We start from the raw sequence: 23,280 nt of genomic DNA on the forward strand, positions 1-23,280 counted from the left end.
CTAATTAAGACTGTTTTCTTTAAAAATTTGTTTCTTGGTTACTATCACAAAGTGTACGTATATTTCCATAAGTTTCTGAAATGTCTTGATTTTTTTGGCGATTTCACGGCTATAAATCGAAAATGCAGCAATCAGGTCATTCTATTAAGCAATAGATGAATAGATTGATGGGAAAATGAGGCTGCATAATAATAATAATAATAACAATAATAATAATAATAATAATAATAATAATAATAATAATAATAATAATAATAATAATCTTTAGAGACCTGACATACGACTAGGTCTTCTTCAGCACTCAAGGCAAAAGTACACACATACACACCTTCATATGTAGACAACTTGTTACATATTTTTACTCTACTTAACAAACATGTTTGGATTTTGTCTTGTATGAGAAACGAATGTTTATTCATTGCTTTATTAAATAAACATTTCTTATTTATCTCTTATTGTTTATTATTGTTTTTCTTTAATAAAAATATGTAGCTTTTGTTCGTGCTGAATCATCGATTCACAATAACAATGTCACGTTAGCAGTGTTATTTGATAGTGATAGTCAGTGTCTGGAGGTATTAAACGCACGTAAGCCGTCATACCATTTAACCAAGGTAAGTTAGTTATTTGCTAGCACAAAACCATTTTATGTGGTTCAAAGGTTCACAAGTAAACTGAGGAGCGTTGTTCTCGATTCATCTAACAGATGACACTGCTTCAACTACAGATACTCTCCATATTTATGCTATTCCAAAACGGGTCACTATTGCGCGAAGAGAATTGGTTAACTTCCATTTCTTCCAGCGGTAGAAAGTACCTAACCAGCCATTTTTATAAATATATTTAATGGTCTTAAGGAAATCAACACTCTTCTTAGATCCAAAGATAATATCTGAACTGTTTGCCGTGATGTGGAGCGTTCTACTCAGGGGCGGCGATTGGACGTTAAAAGTGGGGGGCAAGACATGATCTGAATATTTGTATATCAATGTTAATATACAAATTTCCCTGGTTGAAACTACATACATTAATAGGCCATTTCAGAAAAGTGGGGGGAAATTGCCCCCCTTTGCCCCCCCCTAATCACCGCCCATGTTTCTACTAATAGTCAAGAGTACTATAACTTAAGTATAGTAATCAGAGACGTAGGGTCTATTAAGGCTATAAATTTAAACTTATAAAATATTGATCGTCAAACCCAAAATAATGTTCCTAATCATTAATACATTGCACTTTGTTTATATACGATTTATTTTATAATGCTCCATACAAATACGAGGCAAGCAATAGTAGCTTTTCAAGTTTAGGCCCCCAAAGAACACTGCAAAGACTATCCTTTGGGAGTCTATTCCTTATCGCATGAGAATAGGCAAAGACATAATCACTTCGTCATCGTTCCCACCAGAAGAAACTGTTGAGTGCAATACAAAATATCGAAGCGATACGGCGAAGACACTAAGGTTAATCTTTCGTGAAACTTTGAGAAACTTCAGTATCGGTCAAAGCTTACAAGTGAAGTAGTTGAATTGGTACAAGGGGATCTGCATGTGTTATACATTGTTGGAAAGGTCACACCGAGCACACCTCACATGTGAAACATCTCGCTTGAATGGGGGCGTGGTGACCATTTGAAGATCAGAACAAATCTCGCTCCGAAACGCCCGAAACCATCGACAAAATAGGAAGCTATGGTGTAATTGTTTTGAGACTTGGTGTATATATGTTTAAAAGGTAGCTTAATTCGAATCTGACATTAAATGTTTACAAATCAAAATGGCAGATCCAACATGGTGGACACAGGTTACAGAAAAAGCATCGATCGGTATATAGAGATATTCGACATTGCTATGTGTGAATCGGATAAAAAAAACATGTAAAATTAAAAGTGAAGGATCCAAGATGGCGGACAAAATGCAAAACACTGTTATGGAACTGAAAGTGGGTAGGTAGAGGTTTCCATAGTCGCAGAGTACGAATCCAATGTTTGCCTTGTTCGGATCTTCAAATGGTCGCCACGTCCTCTATAGGCCCCATTCAAGTGAGATATTTGACGTGTGAGGTATACTTGGTGTGAACTTTCCAAGGATACATAACACATGCAAACTACTGTGTACTAGTTCACCTACTTCCCTTGTTACTGTTTAAAAGAAGAAGTGTGAGATTTCGCACTACTCTTGTGGTTTGCAGTAGAGATACGATTTTTTAAATTACCACTTGTATTCAGTAACTTTTAAACACTCACGGAAAAGGAACATAGTAATAATAATAATAATAATAATAATAATAATAATAATAATAATAATAATAATAATAATAATAATAATAATAATAATAATAATAATAATAAAGAATGTTGTTATGGATAGACTACTAATAATACACAAGTGAAGTATCGTTTCTTTCTTTCATAGTCAATGTCATGGAAGCTATTTCCGTCAAAGCATATCTATACTATTACACAAAAGAGGAAAAGTGACTTAGTCATCAACGCGTAGGTGGTATTATCATACATAGAAACGTGGAATTTGAACAGAAAACTCTTTCACGAAAGCAAAGGTTAGAAGGGACTTTTTAAAAGAGGATTGAATTGTTTCAGCAAGAATAAAATATCTCACTAACCCCTGAAGATAGAAAGATGAAACTTGGTACACAAACTTCTCAATGGAAACAAAGTAACACTATTCCAGTGTTTTCGAGAATTCGGTACAATGTCTATAATATCAAAATTTCCGATACTTTGTTCAGAAAATGCTCATTGTGAGGATTTACTTAAGTTAGAGGTGTGAAATTCTGTTTATAAACTCTTAGTTTAAAACAAGGGAATATATGTTTTAAAAAATTTCGGTCGTATGAGAAAAATGGGGCCAGTTTCTACATTCAAATTTGTATTTCTTTCTTCAGAAAGTGTTTAATGTGATGATTCGCTTAAGTTAGGGATATGAAAATCCGTATATTAAACTTTAATTTAAAAAAGAAAATATGCGGTTCCATTGTCTAAAGAGGGAAAGGGGACTTTTTTTAGAATAATATTAACATTTCCGTTTCTTTGGGTTCGATATTTAAACTTTTCATAAAAAATAAGGAAACAAATGTTTAATCGTTTTCGACAATTCGGTTTCTAAATGAAAACTTCTGCAATATTCAAAATTCCGGTTTTGTATTTATTAAACTCGGTTCCTCCCATGCTAGGAATGGATTCTCTTGTTAGTAATATTTGTTATCCGGTATCCTGCAATACTAATGTTTTGTATTAACACGTTGATATGTGTTGTTTGAGTGAAGTGAATAACTCCAATTTGTGTTTGAATGGTGAACAGTTAATATAAACCAATGTTTGCTTGTTTATTTGAAGCAGTATTACTGCATGTTGTACAGAAGCACTGTTATACGAGTCTTCTTGCATTGTACAGTCAACTGCAAAGAAATATATTGCATGAATCATCACTTTCCGAAAAGTATTTCGGTCTACCCATTTCGAGAATTCACATTACATTACTACTGTTAATGTAAAAATATGTAGCCTAATATTGAAACAAGAGTAATGCCTATTTTAGAATATTGCAATAAGAAACGAACATATAGGAAAGGGACGAAAAGATCACACGGATTGTAAACCATAATTAATGTAAGCCGACGGGACACCAAAATAAGTGCCTGCAAACTGGAACTCGTGCAGTCAAAACAGGAAATATAGTAACCCTACCTATGAGGAGCAGCAGCTCTACCATTACCACACTGCGGCTGAAGATGATTGACATCGGCAAGGCTCAGATGTGTACAAAAACAGGCAGACAGAGGATGTCCTCTATGGCTGTTTCACTGCGAGGTGGAAGGACCTGGGACACCACCACTTTACTCAATCCCTAGAAAACAACATGGAAACAGAAATAAGAGAATGTGATATTAGGGAATACGACACTACTGTTTCACAGAGGGTCGTCCATGGCAGTGGAGGGAAACACAGCAGGGCCTCCTCCGTCGTCATCAAACGAAACCCCTGCAGGATAGGAACCTGGAATGTGCGATCGCTGCTACAGTGTGGAAAACTGGAAAGCCTGAAGAAAGAAATGGAACACATGAAGATAGATATCTTGGGAATTAGCGAAGTTAGGTGGATTGATGGAGAAGACACATGGAGCGGGGACTTCAAAATGATTTACTCAGGAGCTGTAAATGGTACAGCAAGAGCCCGTTTTGTCTTGAATAAGAAAATAGGACAGAAAGTTATAGGCAGCTGGAGATACAATGAAAGGATAGTAATGTTGAAGATAGCAACCGATCCGAGGAATATCCCAAGTATATATGCCTACATCAAGCTACACAGATGAGGAAGTAGAAGAAACCTATGAGCAAATAGAAGAAGTATTGATGAAAGTTGAAAACCAGGACAATTTAATCATCATGGGTGACTGGAACGCAGTAGTCGTGTAATATGCCATTACAGTCTAATGAGATTATGTTTTTAATAGGAGGGTGCCCGAAATTTTTTGCACCGACTGTACTTGACGTTTAACAAAAAATTTCTGGCTGTCCATATAATTCGTAATATTGTTTGTTATTCTATTTCAAATTAACATGGAAAACTGTAAAAAATTCATTGCGAATTATAGTTTTGGGAGTCAATACCTTTATTTATATTTTAAATTAGTTATAAGTCTTGTATATGGATGTGTAAATGGATTATTACAATTCTTACGGTGTCAGTGCTATCTGAAAACATAGGTCCACTATTGGACGGAACTTTTCAGATTAAATAACCAATCTAAAATTCGACAGAATTTTCAGGACCACCCTTCACCTCTCTTTTAGATACCTAGGTCCTTCTAAAATCTAGTTTAATCCAGATTTTACCAAATTTTATTCGTTTCAAAGCCCCACCGCCAAAAATGCTTTGTTTTGATTGGATGATTCACCCACGCTATGATATTAGAGCGCGATTATTCCATTCCATGCCGGGAAGTTTCACTGAAGACGCCAGATTCGGATCTTCTAGCTCAGAAAGTCGAAAATGAGCTAGAAAAGCTGCAAATAAAGGTAACATTTGGATTTTATTAACATGTAAAATCACTGGAAGTCTCGAGGAGCCATGAACTATTAAATTTCATAGTAAAAACTGGACTAAAAAGCTGAAATAGTAAGTGCAATATAGTGACGCCATGATTTCATCTACCGATCGCTATGGACAGGATACAGAAGTAGTGTGATTTCCGTTTTTCTTTTCCTAAAACCGGTTCTGAAGATCAGTGTTTCCCCTGATATTTTCACCTTCCAATTTTCCTGCTAATTGAGGGTTATAAGACCTGTCCATATATAGATTTGTTTATGTAGGTAGCGAGTGATTCTTTTTTTTTTTTAACATACATGACGGTATTTAATTTCTTTATAGTTAGGATAGTAATCATAATGCACGTGTAAATTTACAGTAAGGGCTCCTATCTGACTCCCAAGTTGGGAGTACGGCTTCCAGCGGGATGAGTTGAACATATAGTTTGTTCCGGGTTCCTGCCCCTTCAGGGCAGGGGTCCTATTGTTAGTCAACACTTTGATATGTCCCCTCGGGGGCATTGATTAAACAGGTTGATTTTAAGAATGTGATTTAGTAAATACAAGGGCCAGTTGGCCCTGTTCCTTTCTTTCCCTTTCCTTTCGAGCCGATTTAAAATCGTAAAATCTGAATGTTGTCTGTGTATATTTATTAGTATAACATGTATTAATGTAGTATGTAGTATGGATGTGGCATGTATGTGTTCGTAATGTAGTAAACATTTTCTAGTAGTAGTAATTGTGGTAGTTAAGTGATGAAAGAGTGTGTGAGATAATTAAATATGGACAGTGTAGTATTTACTATGCGATATTTTTTTTTATTCCGTCATTAAATGAACTTATACACAATATTTAAAAGTGAACGTAATATAGTACAATAATTCCGTGTACAAGGTCACATTCAGTTGTTCAAGGGTTGATTATATCGTCGCTAGCCCCTAGTGTCAAAAGTCAGTACTAACCGCCATTCGTATGTCGATGTTCTTAATGATTTAGTTTCCATGAAATTGACCTTTCTTTTCGAAATAAAACCTAGAAGGTATAATTCACAGCCCATATGGATGTACAGTTAGGTTAAAGGACCCAAAATTAATATATCCTGAAAATTACAACATTCTGCTTAGTCTAGAAATCGAAATATGTAAGTAAATAAACAATACGTAATTTTTTAACAGAAGTCGGGCGATATGATGCTAGTTCTTCGCTTTGAAATTATATTAAATGTTCATTTCTTTTTTTTTTTTTTTTTGTGGCTGCAGAATAATTTCATTGTTGTCAGAATTTCATAAACATTAAATATTATCGCAGACAATTCTATTTTCAGTGAACATACGTAGGATTTTTTTTCATTCTTAATAAAGCTACCAGGTATTACATAGTATTGTGTGTGTGGTGAAAGAGTCTTGAGTTCGAGTGAGGTTGTCGTGCGGTGATCGGAATGGGAAATGTTTGTAGTGACTATAGATTTTAAAGTGTTATGATGAAATGTGTATATAGGCTGGGCGTAGATAGAGGAAACAGGGTGTTTGTAAAATATAGCATCGTAGTAAATGAAAGGAATGATGATATGAATATTATATGAATATTAATATGAATATGAATATGAAAGTATATGAATATTGTAGTAAATGAATATAGAAGATAGGACACCCATATAGTTAAATATATAGTAGCCCAGTGAATACTTCGCCACGTGTGGATATATATATATATTGAATAGATACGTGTAGCTACAAACATCTCGGGTTCTGACCCCTGCACCATAATATCACGTAGACCGGAGGGCGATATATAGTCGGACTATGGTAATACTTTGTAGTTTAATGTGTTATAGTAATAATCAACCATAGTAATACCATCTGATAGAATGGGTAGCATCATATAATCGCTGACTAGACATATTGAATAATAAATTATGAAAAGACAGTAGTAGTTATACAACAGGGCTGTAGTGAATTATATTTTCTGGTCGGTTTTAAAATAGAATATCCTGCTCCGTGAGATTTTTTTTCTTCACGTCACCTACTCGGGCTAGCTTACAATGTTCATGGAGGCGACAGCTCTGACAGGGTTACAGAATCAAAACAATTAGTTATTGAAATTTATTTTACCGTACCCGGGCATCGACCTCTCCCCCCTTGAATATTTTCGTTTTCTTTTCTTAGTTTTAAACTAGATAGTGATGGAAATTATTCGATGCCTCAGAATTTAGCGCATTCTGCGAAGGGGAGCTATCGGTGAGGTTTGGCAATAGAAATCACCGATCCAAAATTCAGTTTATTTAATTTTTTTTATCATTTTGGCAAATCACTAATTAGGGATATCTTAGCTATTACTCTAGTTTCATTACTATTCTGGAATCTTCTAGTTTCCAAGAGGTCGGATGATTTTTTTTTTCTTTTGAAATTCTAAATTAACGCCGTCTCTAACCTTCCGGAGGATTCCTGGATCCTGCTGGTTTGGGCCGGATACGGGGCTCAGATTTCAATCTTACAAGCAAACTCTTGTGGGATTGGGATCTGATGGACACAGACTTGCATCCTTGGCAGCAGGGCGCCCCCTAGGTTACGTATTTAGTAGACCACCCTTTTGGCATATTAAGAATATTTTCTCTATGGATTTGTTGAGAGCGAAATTCGACTTCTATCTTTGTAGCGTTAGTTATTTCTCACTTAAGTCTTTGGCGCCCCTATTCTTCGTCTTCCTTCTTCTCTATCTCTCTCTCTGTCTTCATTTCTTCAAGTTTTTTTTTAATTTTTCAACCTCCCCCCCCCCCCGATTTTGAACTTGTCGCTTACGATTTATTTAACGTACAACTCTGATCTGAAATTACCGGCTGAGACGTTGCAAGACACGATTCATGGATAGAGTAGATAATGATTGGGTCCTCCATCACATTTTGACCTATCGCCGAAATGAACAAAGACTTCGTAGTTGACGACACTTCAATTACGTTCTTTCACCGTCGTCCCTCTTAAGTTTTTTTTTAATCCATTGGTCACTTTCCTTTCTGTTTTGGTTTTCGTTTACCTTGTAGTTAACCTGGGCCCAGAAATTGTATTTTAGGTTATCTAGTTATATCTTTAGGAATGTTCTGTTACGTGCCTGCCTCACAAAGTTTTTTTTAAAATTATTTAAGCACTAATTGAATATATGAAAGTTAAAATTTATAGACGCGCGGTATCAGGTAAAAGATCAATTCTCTTTTTTTTTAATGTAACGTCGGAAGTCATTTGTTTTCTTGTACTTGCAACCTTTTCAAAAATTATTGTTGGGGTGATTAATTTAAATGTGTGCGCATTTATTATAAATATATATATAGAGAGAAATAATACGTCGAAATGTACATGTACTTAGTATGTGAATATGATTTTAAAGTAAAAGTATGATATTAAATGGATTATATGAATATATGTAAGAGCGCTCGTGTCTGTCCCCCCAAACGTGTATTGGTTGCTATAGTTTACCAGTAAGTTTTCCGACGAATATAAGAATATAGATTTTGTCAAGAATACCGCCGTGCACTCAAGTAATTTTCCTTTTCTTCTGAACAGATGTAAATGATAACCTATGTAATTATTTAATGGCATGTATTGAAAAGTAACGGCAGGTCTAAACGTAACCCACATCATAACGAATATTATCTCTGAACTACCAACCTAAAACCATTGTGGAAAGTGTACCTTGAATCCTTCTCACCTGCATATGTATCCTGTGACTTGACCAGTTTTTTTTTTATCCTCAATTTGAACCATCATACTCCTTACTCCTGTGGAAGATCGTTTTAAATCCGAACCATGTATACATATATACGAAAGTGATCCAAAGGAAAGGTCTCATGACGTGTCCCAGTGTTGAATAAATAACTTGAAATTATTCAATTAATAAATTTGTGAATGGACTGTCTAAGAGGAGAAACATCCTCTGGCGAAAGTGATTTTTCGAAATCCCTAGATGGGTATAAACGTCGCAGTGTGCGAGTGCAGATATAAACTGTTAAGAGTTACAAACCAAATATAGTTGATGAATGGTTTTTATAAACTAATAGTTTTATATATATGGATATATATATATATAAACACAAACTAAGTTAAATGGAGCGAAATGTTTTTGGACACTACGAGTAGTGCGTGATTTGTGATTTGAACGCTCAGAATTATTAATATTTTATTGCTCAATGTGAGGTAGAGACTCATATAAGTTCTAATACACCTAAAAGTTTTTTTTCTTTTCTTTCCTCTTTGTCCAATTTTTTTTTAAAGTGAAATAAGTGTCTCCTTTGCGTATGTCGCAAATCATAATTTTGCTTTAGCATGCCTAAGATACAATATATGTAATTATTTTTATTTGTCAAGATGATTGGATATATAAAATTTTACTAGAATATAACACTATGTATCCTATTAATATATAACCAAGAACTTGTGCTTTTAAGATTTTCTTTATAATTATTTGTTTTGTCTTTTCTTTTCACTATGGATGTAATAAATTATTTGTATCTTTGTAGTTAGTTGGTTTCCTTTGAACATATATACACTGTCCTGAGTGAGTGAGCGTGTGAAGGCATGATAGATTTAATTTAAGTAATTTTAGTGATATCATTTGTCATATTAACATCTATAATATATGTGTCATGTTTTAATATATGTGTTAAGGTAAATAACCTAGGTCATGAAGGACCGCTACTAATGGTTTAAATCGGCTCTAGGAGTGAAACAAAAATAGCAGGATAAGCCTAAATACGACATCTTTCTTCCAGGAAGTTGAAATTCTTATTGATACGATACATAAATTTATATTGAGTTTATAAGTTTGATTTTTTTTTTTCCTTGGCTAATTCATATGTGTGGTCGATCCTAGAGAACAAAGTTCAGATGCTGGATGGTTATCAATCACCGGTTGGAATAACAGTACAAAGAATGATTTCACTTTCCTCGTTTCCAGGTCTAGGTCTGGGCAACCCCACGATCGTGGTGCCTGGAGCTAGGTCTGGGTGGTATGAGGGAACATGTGTCTATTCCGAAGCATTCCAAAATTGATTAGTCGTTAATAACATTTAGAATGATTCATCTTTCAACGACTTTCCCGACCTTTTACTATATTTCCGGAATTATCCAGTAATCTGTTTCTTATTAAAATACCCTATTTCTTTTCTTTCTTCTTTTTCCTACCTCCTTCTTTTACCCTTCTACTTTCTTCTCTTTCTTTTCTATTTCTGAATGAAAGAAAACGAAGTCATGACTGAGAGTAGTCGCTATTGGCACGGTCAATAAGTTGTTTCGATGAGTTTTCTTCGGGAGTCCGATATGGGATAATTAACAATGAGATGAGTATGCATTGAGGGACGAACAATAACAAGAAAGTTTATTGGAATTTACTTTATTGGAGAATAATCTGGATTTCAATTAGTAGGTGATGTTTCGTAATCGCCCTCGTTAAAGAGAATTAATTGTAGCGACTCCTCTACTCTACATTGCTGGTTTTCTTCGTTTACTACTTTTTTTTTTTTTTACGTTTTCTTTCAGTCGGCGAAGGCAAAGAAGAGAATGTAACTGGGAATTTCGGCCTAGGAGAAAGGAATGCGAGAGGTGCACGATTAGTTGAGTTCTACAAAAGCCATAATCTGACGGTAACGAACACTGTCTTCGAGCATCCACTAAGAAGAAGATACACATGGACAAGACCAGGTAGACTGTATACTGGCCCGACAAGCATTTAGAAATCAAGTGAAGAACAGTAAAAGTTACTCAGGAGCAGACCATAATTTAGTTTTGATGATGAGAAAAGTCCGATTAATGAGGAAACGAGTGGTAGCACCAAACAAAAGATGGAACACAATCAAGCTAAGAAGAGATTAAAACATGAAAAAGTAATTTGCAAATACGACACAGACAAAGAGACGTTTAAGGAAGATTTAGAAGGTGATGACATCGACTCGAAATGGGAAGCCATGAAAGCAGTGATTACAAAAACTGCCGACAAGCACATAGGAAGATTAACGAGAACCCAATATAAACCCTGGATAACAGCAGAAATATTGGAAATGATGGAGAAAAGAAGACAGTTCAAGATAACAAACAAAGAAGAGGAATACAGAAGGTACAGAAATCACATCAATAGTGAAGTAAAGAAGCCCAGAGAAAACTGGATAAACAACTTGTGCAAAGAAATTGAGGAAAATATAGCCAAAGCTTTTTTTAATCATTTGAATATGAACGTTGTGAACAAAGTATGTTTCGAAATTCTATTCTGGATTCTTCTCGTCTTCGAAATGAGTTATTCTTTTGTGTGCGCGCAAGAAGTGGAAGAAATCCATCTCACTTCATTCGGGTTGAGTGCGTGAGCACAGACATGCTTAGGTTTTGCCATATTTCCTCTTCTCTTGCGGTCTTGTCTACCGACGGAAATGGATTCCTTTTTTTCTGTAACGAAAAAGGTTTGATTACATTGTACATAAGAACGTTTAAAACGCTTTCCTGTGAGATAAGCCATCGCTGGAAAGAGCCAAGCCCGAACACGTGAATAGAGATTAACACCAAGCATTGTGACTTACACTATGTTGCCAAATCTCTCATACACATCAATAAGGGTTGCAAACTCCATATTAAAGTAACTAAATGTTTTCTTCAGTCTTCTCTCATTCGTATACAGGAATAAATGTCCATATTTTTTTAAAATTATTTTTCATCATATTAATTGAGAAGGCACATTACTTTATGACAGCATTATAGTCACCCTTACATTTATCCTATAATTCATTTTAAGCATAGTCACTTTTAGTAAATGAACATAAATAAATAGGCTAAATTATTTTTAAAAGTAAGTGTAAAATCTCAACCATCGAAAACAAATGGCAACACGTATCTATATTTCTAGTGTATTTTGTAGGGAGCGACAATATTGCAAATAACTTAATCAACTCCAAGAGATGAATAATCAAACTGCATCCAGAGACAAGCTGAATTAATAATTAAGGAATAATCCATGCGCTTTTTGATTATTTTGTTTTGTACAACGAACGAAACACAATTCAACTCTTCAGAAGCACACTCAAAAGTACACAATTTGTTCTCTAATTACTGATTCAATTTGTGTTTAGAGAAAATTTGAATAATTTATCTCTTGAATTTGGTTGAATTACTGTGATTTTTGTCACTCCCTTCAAAATACATTGGAAAGGTAGGAGATACGTGCTGCCATCTCTTGGTGATTAGCTCTCTCCTTTAAACACACCTTAAAGTAAGAAAAAGTATATTAAAAGATTGATAGTTTTCCTTTCTTATTTCAGACGACACACTAAAAGATGACTGACAATCAGCACTGGAAGAATGTGATCGTAATGGTATTTGTTAGTTTCCTTGCCTTCCCAGTGACATTTGTTTTTAATAACTCAGTTCAAGTTCTGCATCCAAGTATTATAGTTGTCATGGCATCTGCAATTTTAATCATGGTTATCCTGATTATGAAGCGGTTAACAAAGAATGTACGGGATTGGACATTTTATGGTAAGTACCAGTAGTAATCGGTAATTTGAAAAAGCAGATGTTGTAGTATTAAAACTATGTGAACACGCGAATACTATCATTGTTCATGAGTGTTACTTAAAAATTTCTTCTCTATTTTCATATTTATTGATTTAAGCTTACACTTCTTGTGATTACAATAGTATTCACTTATTGTTTACTTTCAATCCTAATAAATACTGATCAACGTAAGTTAAAAAGTTATTTCTATACAAAACTTGTACTGTCGATCTTATTAAACACTAGTTTAATGTATGGGCCGCAGTGGCTCAGTGGTAGAGCGTTTACCTCTGGTGCGTGGGGTCCCTGGTTCGATCCCAGTTCGCGCGAAGTCGCCTTTGTGGTGGACAAACTCGTACGTGAGTTTTCTCTGAGTTCTCCCGTTTCCCCCCTTTCTTCATATCATAATTTCATTCATTTCTCATCACCACCGTCTCTTTTAGCCCATACTTCTAATCGTGGGGCGCAAAATTCAAAGATTTCATATCATTTTGCTAGTTTAATACAATATAGCGTACATTTTAAGGCATAAAATATATTTTCATAATTACGTATGTTCAATATCATTTACTGAATTAAAACTAAAAACATTATCATATGTTTCAGGACAGACAAGTTTGCACTAGAATGAAACAACAAAGCATGGCATTACTTTTTACAAGAGGATTAATAACAGAACCTTAGTTTTACACAACACTACCTACAACACTACCTTTGTGCCTCCTGAAAATAAATTGAACTTCATTGTTTCAACCACTAAAATGACTATATTTGTTTATGAAGTTCTTTTTTATTTTCGGCGAAATTTTAAACCCCTCTCAGGTTATTATACGCATTTTAATCAAAGTTACATGATATATATATATATATATATATATATATATATATATATATATATATATATAGTCCCTTGTGAATACTATGTTCAAAAATTCAATTTTTTCTGAATTTTTTCCCCGTGCTGATGAAGCAGGAAAAGTATATTTCATTTTTATTTTAAAAGACAAACAACTTTAAGCAATTAAAAATACTAAGAATTTATAATATAAGTATTATGAGCAATTAATAATGTTTATATTTTATGTAATATATTGTAAACTTGTGTTCGTTTAAAGTGTATTATTCTTAGTATAGTAAAGTTTTCAACATGGTTATTGGAAATGCTTCGACATACTGTATATGGAAGCGAAAATAGTGAAATGCTCTACCTATATACCTAAACTAACAGTGTTAGTAACTATGTACCTAACAAACTAACAATTTACCCACGTAACTTTTTTGTTTGTGTCCTTTAATTAAGTAATTATGTTATTTTTTCTAGGGTTTTCTTTGTTCGCTTTTACTTCAATGGTTGCTCTAATTATCTGTTTGGAATTAGAGGGCAAGTTTTCTGGATTCATGTCTTGGTACTTAAAAAATGGAGAACCTTTTCTAATCTCACCTTGGGGATACATGAGTTTTGCCTATGATATTGCAGTGTTTTATTTTATGTATATCGTTCTGAGTTATTACAGCAGCAGTGGGTAAGATATCTAGATTGATTGCTTTCTTATTACTGTTTCTTATTACTATTAGATTAGCAATAGCGCTATAATCATGACCAAATATTTGGAAGAGAAAGAATTACTGAAGTAACAATTAGCAAATATTCTTTCGTTTTACAGTAATATTAAATATATCTAACTCTATGACTTACGGAACCCTGAGGTTAAATGCCGCAAAAGAGCGCTATTGACTTATGTGATTATTCCTGTTTCTATTTTGTATTCCTGTTTCTGCGAGATCCATTTTTATACTGTCCTCCTTTCTGCTCCTACGAATTCCTAATGGTATTTTTCTTCGAACTATTCTATCAGGCCGTATTTTCATTTTGTACTAAAACACAATAAGACACTGAGCAAGGCTATGTGATATATGTAACAAAACACAAAATCAGGTTATGTGTTTTGTTACATATATCACATAGCATTGTTCAGTATATTTTTGTGTTTTAGTATTTTTCTTCGATTGGGTTTCGACCTAAAATTTTGAAAGTGTTTCTACTTTCTTCCATTCTGGGTACATGGCCTGTCTAGACCCTTTCTATTTCAAGTGTGTCCTCGGAAAATATGTGAAACATACTTCAGACCCACCCCACCACTCTCTTACGGAGGAAATCTTCCCTTTGCTTGAGGAAAGAAGTGAATGACCTGGGCTGTGTTGCCAATTTGTCATTCAGTCATTTGGGTTTGGCGAATGAAGATCGTAGGCTACTTTGGATGCTTAACAAGACGGAGCACAGCGAAGCCTATGAAATAATTCAATGTCACAACCATATCAGCATTCAGCCATTGGAAGATCTCGGCCACAGAAATTTGCCACTCCTTTTTTGAGGCAGGTACGGGAAAACACATCGACAGCAGCGCCGCAGAGGCAAACTGGAAATAGAGAGGCTCTACCCCAGTTTCTTAGATTTAATGAACCTAACAATGTTTACGTAAACGGTGTAAATATTAGCGTAGCGTAAAAGAAAGTTTAAAGATGATAGATACACCTATCAGGAGACCTCATAGGCTGAATAATATGGTGTGGGTAGTATAACTTCCGGTGCATAGTTTTCAAGAAAGTAGAGGAAAAGTAATTATTTTGTAAACCTAAACCTAATGAAAGTCGTTCAAAAGTAGGTCGTAATTCTAACATTTTTGGCTACAATTTTAGAAAGGCGAATTTTATGAAATTGTATACTAGTTTAATGTGTGTCGATTGGGAATGCCTAAGGGAATACAATAATATTAATGACCTAGTGAGTAGGCTATATGATATTATCTATGAAATCTTATATACTTGCGCCCCTCGCAGGAAAAACTCTGCCTCGAAATTTCCGTGCTGGTTCACTAAGGATATAATTAATAAATTAAAGGCTAAAGCATGTTATCGTAGGAAATTTCAACTAAAAACTAGCAATAGTACCTCCTATTACATGGAATTTGCTCGTTTGAGAGAAGAAGTTAAAAATGACATCAAATTAGCCTATGAAACATTCTTACATAATACTGAAAATATTATTATTACGAACTCAAGTGAATTGTGGAATTTTATTAAAAATAGGAAAAGACATCTACCGTCTAAATCATTAAAGTTTCAGAGTCATAATCTGTGCAGTAACGAGGAATACTTTTGCGAAGTATTTTAGATCAGTGTATGTTTCCTCTTCAGAAATGATAATTTATTCCAACATAGATCTGGGAGATAACAGGTATGGTAGTATAGGAGCACTAAATATTTGCCAGATAGATTTGAAGGAAATAGAAATGGCTATTAAGAACCTTAAGTCCAAAACGGCAATTGGTTCTGACGGACTTCCCTCCTATATTGTGAAGGGTTGCGCTGGTATATTTAAATATCCCCTATTAATTGAATTCAATTTATCACTAAGAACAAGCACATTCCCAGACAAATGGAAAACAGCTAAAGTATTTGAGTATATCTTGTATCGACGAATCCTTAATCACGTCAAACCGGTTATCTCAATTAAACAACATGGCTTTATTTCACAAAGATCCACAATAACAAATCTTGCAATTAGTACAGATTTTATAGCGAATTCATTAGATGTAGGCAGCCAAGTAGATGTGATTTATATTGACTTTAAAAAAGCTTTTGATAAAGTTAATCATAACATATTACTAGAAAAATTAAAGCTTTTCCACTTTTCTCCGTCCCTGATTAAATTCTTCTCATCATACCTATCTAATCGTAAACAATCCGTTCTTTTTAATGCACACAAATCTAAAGAATATATCGCATCCTCAAGAGTACCTCAGGGTTCAAATTTAGGACCATTGTTATTTCTCTTGTTTATTAATAATTTACCTGACTGTATTCCTGGCCATGAAAAATTACTATATGCCGATGATCTAAAAATATATGCTAAAACCAATTCTGTGGACGACAACATAAAGCTGCAGCAAGGTCTAGATCATATTGGTAACTGGTGCTCTTCGAATCAACTTGGGGTCAATGGAAGCAAGAGCAAAGTATTATCATTCACTAGGAGCAAATCACCTCGTCACTTTAATTATGAAATTAATAAATATATAGTAAATAGGCATGATTCAGTTAAAGATCTTGGTGTAACGTTTGATTCTAAGTTAACGTTTGACAATCATATTGTAAATATAACAAGTGAAGCATTCAAGCTATTAGGATTCATAATTAGAACGGGAAAATAATTTAAGAACTGTTCAATATTACAGAAGTTGTGCAATGCATATGTTCGCTCAAAGTTAGAGTATGCCTCTACTATTTGGAATCCGACTCACATAAAATATCGTAAGCAATTAGAAAGAATACAGACAAAAAATTTTAAATTTCTAACATAAAAGAAACTCACATTTATCCTACTTATGACAGCTATAAAACCATACTTGCTAACTTTCATCTTCCAATACTAGAAGAAAGACGACATATGATAGATTTATTATTCATTCAAAAAGTAACGCAAAATATTTTGGATTGTCCTGATTTAGTTTCTTTATTGAATTTTCATGTCCCCACATTAAAAGTACGTAGAAACACTGGTCTTTATTACTGCAAGAAATCAAGAACTAATATAATGATGAAATCATCAGTCTGGAGGACAACAGCTTTGTATAATAGAATATGTTCAAATAACAATGAATTTGATATATGTGATATGTCGCCTAAGACATTTAGAAATGCCATTATCATGACTTATCAAGAGTTATGAACTCAAGTTATGTTATCAAGAGTTATGAACATGTAATTGCGTAATTTACACCACTGTAATTGGGCTATAGCCTGTTGTGTTGACAATAAATAAATAAATAAATAAATATTGATATGCACGATGCTATCAATTAAGATGAACTTGATATTGAAGTATGTTTTCATCAAGTTTTCCATTCTAACACCAGCAAAATGACAGTGCAGAGTAGAATATAAAGCTAACAATATATCTCAAAGTTATGATAAGCTATCACAACAAAACTTTTGTTAGGATCACGCGGTATGTCTTATATGATTGTGTTGCTGGTAGTTCCGTCAATCCGGGTCATAATTCTTGAACGGATTTTTAAAATCTATTTTATGTGGTACATAGCCAGACCGATTATCTTGGCCGAATTCATTAATGGAGTCAATTGTTAACATTTTAACGATTAACGGCTACTTTAATCTATATTTAATCTGTTGTTATCTATATTTAATATCACATACTGTAAGCTAGTTTCTTGCTGTAGATAGGACAATTATCTCGGTGGAGTTCGTTAATAGAATTTATTCATTAATATCTTAACGACTAACGGCAACTTTAACAATGGCTATATATGTTCTATATCCCATACATGTAAGCGAGATTTTGAATTCTATTTCTTGCAATACATATAGCTAGAGGAGTTATCAAAGCCGAGTTCGTTAATGGTGTCAATCCATTAAGATCTTAACGTGTAACGGTGACTATAACGGTGTCTATCCATATCTTATGTATGGAAATATTTCGCGTGATAATCTCTACTGTCTTTATCAGAGTTTATTTAACTATAAGATTGTCCAAAGATTGAGACCACAGACATCAGTCAATAGATGATATCATGCTGAACATAATTACATGCTTGAGGGTAAATTTTCATGCGTGCTTTTTTGAGAAAATTGATAAAGGTATGATTCTTTTTGTGCTGGAAACGATATCTTTTCTTACCAATAATAACTGATAGATTTTATGTTGCTGGAATAGATTGCTTATATTTGTTTATGTATTGTATATGTAAAAGCCATGTACAGTTAACCAGCAGATATTTACGTACCTATTGTCGTTTGTATTCTCCTAACAGTGAAACATCGTACATCTAATTAATCAATAACACATGTTAAAAACACATGTTGTTAGCGCTATAAAGTGTCAAACATTGATGAATACAATATTTCTTTTGTCGCAAAAAGAACTTAAGTTGCAATTCATATTGTTACGTTTTATGTTTCTTGTTGAAATAGATCTTGTAAGGAAACATTTGCACTACTTTTTGAAACCATGTCAAATAATGTTATTTTGGAAATCATTGAAGAAGTACAAAAAGCGCACGCGGTGTTTAAATGCATAGAAGGATATTTTGTCCCAGTTCAAGGGTATATTTGGCCCTATTTCAATCTCACTTACCAATTTATCCCTAAAAATCATAGTTTCATATTTCTGAGAACAAGATCTCCTATTTTAGGAATTATTCGAACATAAAGAAGTTTGAGGTGGGTATTCGTAAGTGATAAAACACCATTTTACTATTATACACGAGTGTAACTTTAGTTTTTAGAAACTTCCAAGTGTTCAGGTCCAAGATACGTAACCAATCGTTACGCTCATTCGAACATCACAGGTCTACCGTATTTCAATGGCAAATCAGAGGAAGGAGGTCATTTGGTCATGCTGCAAATGTTTGACAATCTTCTTCCATGCATGGGCGTATCCAAGGGGGATGCAACATTTCAGATTTTGCTTGAGAAGGCAAATCTCTTGATGTCAGTAGATTTTCAGGTTTTGCATTGGTACATTATTATCTTATACGTAGATATAATGTTTACAAATGTCAAACTTAGGGAGGCAATTGCCTCCTTGTTAAGCCCCAAATGGCACCCCTGTATGCAAGGGATCATTCGGCCACCTAGTGGCACAGACAACAGTGCTCCAAATGTCTGGTGAGACAGAAAACTGAGAGTTTTTCACCACCTCCATTCCTACAGCGTTCCCTCAGGAGTCTCCTGGATCCGTTCCTGCTCCCATGGTCCTCTCATTGTACAGATATAATCATTTATCCTTAAAGATCCAGTCAGTATGCGTAACCTCGTTACTTACGTCATTTCAGAATCTTCGTAGTTGGAAAAACATTTATGGCAGGACGTAAGAGAGGAAATGTTTGCCGGATATGATAGGATTTTTATTATAAGTAGTATGTGCATTACTGTTAAGAGAAATTGAACAACAATACACGCAAATGGGGGCAGACCATCGACATGTTTGTGTAAAAGACAGTAACTTCATTCACTTACTGTTGTGGGTCCAGGGGGGCATTTTCATTAACATGGGGCGCATAAAGAGTGTACAGCCCAAATGGCTCGTCCGATTTTTAAAAATCTTTCACTTTAGATTGAAAACATCTCATTTGGAGACGGTTTTCGCTCATATATTTTGTTGTAACTATGATAATAATAGAGTTACTTTATTTCAGGGAACTTTTAAGACACCCTGTATATTAAAGGACTTTGATCAATGCATCTGAACATTTTTGCTGCTGGGGTTACATAGTAAATTCCAGCTACCTTTCTGTTTAACACATTTTAAAATATATGTAATGGATATTAGAAAAAAGCAAGTATGCGAAATACATGACGAATAAATCTTTAAACATTCTATTTTAATGTGAATGCAATACTTATTGGTGCTGTTGGATAGAATTGCTACAATATCACCGAGCAATACTCAGACATCTTCCATTTTGCATTAATAAGTTACCTCGAGTCCTGTTTGGGCTTACAATCGAAATCGTTGAACTTCTATAGATTCACTTGCTAATAACGCGGGCTACATTAAAGTTAGGAGGCAAACGATTACACTATTTTTTATGAGTATTCTGAATTTATTCTTTTAACCTCACTCACCATCCAACTTACACATACTGTTGAGCATCATCCTTCTACTTCGGTGCTAATTATGAAGTTAAGGTCCTACGAGACCTTCCGACCAAATTCTACAACTCTAGAATCAAATTTTTGCACCAGACATAACCAAAATCTGTTGTAGTTGCATGGACTGAATCCAATGACCTTTCAGAAAATGACAACTAAATTCGAATTCCCAGCTGCTACTGAACTTGATTCTAGAGTTCCACAAAGTAAAATTAAAATTGAAATTTTATCACAAATACAAATTAAAATTGAGATGGTATTAATGATTCGTAACTTGAAGTACATGGTTCGAAGAAAGGAAAACATACACATTTAAGAAAGAAAGAATTAGAACGTGAAAATAGCTAGTTCACTATATTTACTTATTTACTTAAACCACAATTAAATGCAGAAATAATTACAAGAATTAAAACTGAACACCAAAGGCAGGTGAGAAATGAGTCTTTGAAGTATAGTGAAATTCACATCCGGCAATGTCTTAGGTTAGTAATCACTCTCCCTCTTAATTCACATTTGAAGACAAAATGATACTGAAACATTATCACATATTTATAATAAAAATATAACAAATTATATAATTAAATAAAATTTTCTCGGATGTATTAGAATTGCGCGAGCTTAAACGTGAGTCTGTTAGATTCTAAAACTCACGTTATGTGCCATAATCATCCAATACCGACATAAAAGTAATATTGATGGTTCACAAATACTCAATCACTGGTTTTCAGTTTACAAGAATTTGAACCCAATATGGGAACTTCCCAGGCTATGCTATTCTTACAATATGCACTGGAACACATTTTCTTACTGGCAGCCAAGTGGTGACGCACAAACTATCTCCTTTCTAGATTTATTGACGATGCAGAAAGCACTGAGATAAAGGTGTTCATGCAATTAACTACGTAAAAAGAAAAAATCTAAATAAATTACTACTTATGTATATTGTTCCTATAACCTTCATTTCAGCTCAATTTTGCAAAAGCTATGAACTTTTAAAACAGTCTTATCTCAATCTTGGTGAAATAACGGTTTGACCTCGAGAGGATCAAATATAGAAGGTTGCTCTTTCACGTAAAAGGTTTCACAAAACTTTGAATTTTAGGTAGGAGTCCGAAAGTAACTGCAATCTAACAATCTAACGTAGCCTAGTCTATATTTAATAGAAATAACTAATTGCTTTATTTTATTCTTAGGTGTAGCTACAGAACACTTGGATTGTATTGGAGTGGCGGTATTTTGCAGAATATGATCGTTCTATTTGTTGCAGTGTGCCTGAGCAAAAGGGAATTTGAATGGATTTCTCTTTTAAACATTCCTTACATTCTGTTTCCCGTAATAATTGTTCTAAAATGTCTTAGAGACAATCGAAATCAAACTTTTCTGGATATTCGAAGAGAAAGAACTTTCTCCGTGAAAGTTGTTGATTTCGTTCTATTTACTTTATTATTCTTCACAATTTTGGTGGCACTGGTTCGAGGCTTGGTATGTACATTTTGTAGTTTTGATCTTCATATTGTAATTATCATTGTAATTTCATATAACCCATATTTCCTGTGAATTTATCAAAGCATTGAGTATAATTATACTTTGGCCCTTCAAATATAAATTTTCATTTTTCTTTCACAATTTATTCAAATTAAGATCTCTAGTTGGGTCAAATTTTTTATTAACTTCTACAGAGTCTAGTTAATGTAAATTTGCATGGATGATTACTTCCAATAGCAATAATATAATGTTAAATCGATATCTGATCCAACCTCTATATTTGTAAATTGTGTCATTTACAAGTATATTTCTAAAGGGAATACAATTAAGTCCAAGAAATGGAAAACTAGCCATATACATAGGTAGATTTGTTTTTAGAATAAAAAGGAGAATTGGGCGGTGTTATGCAACAACCATTAAACCCACAATGAGTCAGTTTTCGGGAAATCGCAGTTATAGATTTCTCGACCCCATAAGATATTACCGTGTGTGGGTTGATTTTTCTCTTCATAGATGGCAGACCGATCGCAAACTCGTTACCAGGATTTTTTAGTATGTTCCTTACATATGTTCGAACCCTCTAGCAGGGTTAACTTATTTTTTTTAAATTTTGTGGATTTACTGGTTGTTGTATAACACCGCCCAATTTTTGTAATGCAAGGACGAACATACGCGTAGAATTTCACAGTCGCTTTTCAAATTGTCTGGGCGACAGAAGCTTTAAAATGTTGGCAAATAGGTTATCTATTATATATATTAGGTAATTCTCTTAAATAATTGTACAAATCTTCTTAATAATTTGATCATATACTCGTTTTGACAAATAAAACTTGGTTCCAGTAAACACAAGTGAGTTTTGTTTCACATTTTGAAACTATGGTAAACTTCCAAGTTATACGGAATTCAATAAACCGGAAGTGGTAGATAATTAACTTCTGGTTGTGATAAAGGGATAAACTTAGAGATAGAATATATAGTTGGGACGTTCAAGTCCTTTTATCACTATATCTTACTGTTCTTGCTGTTTGAAGATAATAATAAAAGTGGAAATGCTACATTTCTGCTACTTCCGACTGCAATATAGGAAGAAAGTTGCAGGTGGAATATATTCTTGTGGCACTAAATCCATATAAAAACTTTGTTTAAGCTATCTATTGCCGTTTTTAGACATCCAAACTACTGTGCATTCTCTCAAGAGAATATATTATCACAATCTGCTGCACTCTACCAAATCGAAGTGGTTAAAATTTACTACTATTTCCAGTTTCAATACTGGTTTGCGTAGAGTAAAAACTACAAGAAATGTCTTGATACTCTGTTTTGCGTTCGATTCAACGTCCCAAAAATGGTTCTACCTTCTCTGTTAACTCCTTATTCAAATCAGAAGTGGTTCAAATTAGCCGTTTCCAGTTTCAGCACTAAGCACTATAGAATCAAAATGGTAACAGATATGTTTCTTGCAAACGATTCAGTGTCTTAAGACTAAATATCATGACTATCTACTACACTCTACAAAAACCAGAAGTGGTTCAAATTTACTACTATTTCTGGTTTC

General features: G+C 34.0%; 1 protein-coding gene across 1 annotated transcript in view; it reads left to right on the top strand.

Annotated features, from left to right (window-relative positions):
* The first annotated feature begins 561 nt into the window (after positions 1-561).
* LOC145665809 (transmembrane 6 superfamily member 1-like) overlaps positions 562-23,280 on the top strand; it is a 44,802-nt gene continuing 22,083 nt past the window's right edge. Inside the window, exons 1-4 of the mRNA XM_081732922.1 lie at positions 562-614; positions 12,332-12,548; positions 13,888-14,089; positions 21,434-21,722. Coding sequence (XP_081589048.1) covers positions 12,347-12,548; positions 13,888-14,089; positions 21,434-21,722 — 693 coding nt within the window. The 5' untranslated portion in view covers positions 562-614; positions 12,332-12,346. The remainder of the gene's footprint in view (positions 615-12,331; positions 12,549-13,887; positions 14,090-21,433; positions 21,723-23,280) is intronic.

Source organism: Thermobia domestica, chromosome 12 (genome assembly GCF_964235325.1).
Source record: "Thermobia domestica chromosome 12, izTheDome1.hap1.1, whole genome shotgun sequence".
Lineage (NCBI taxonomy): Eukaryota > Metazoa > Arthropoda > Insecta > Zygentoma > Lepismatidae > Thermobia > Thermobia domestica.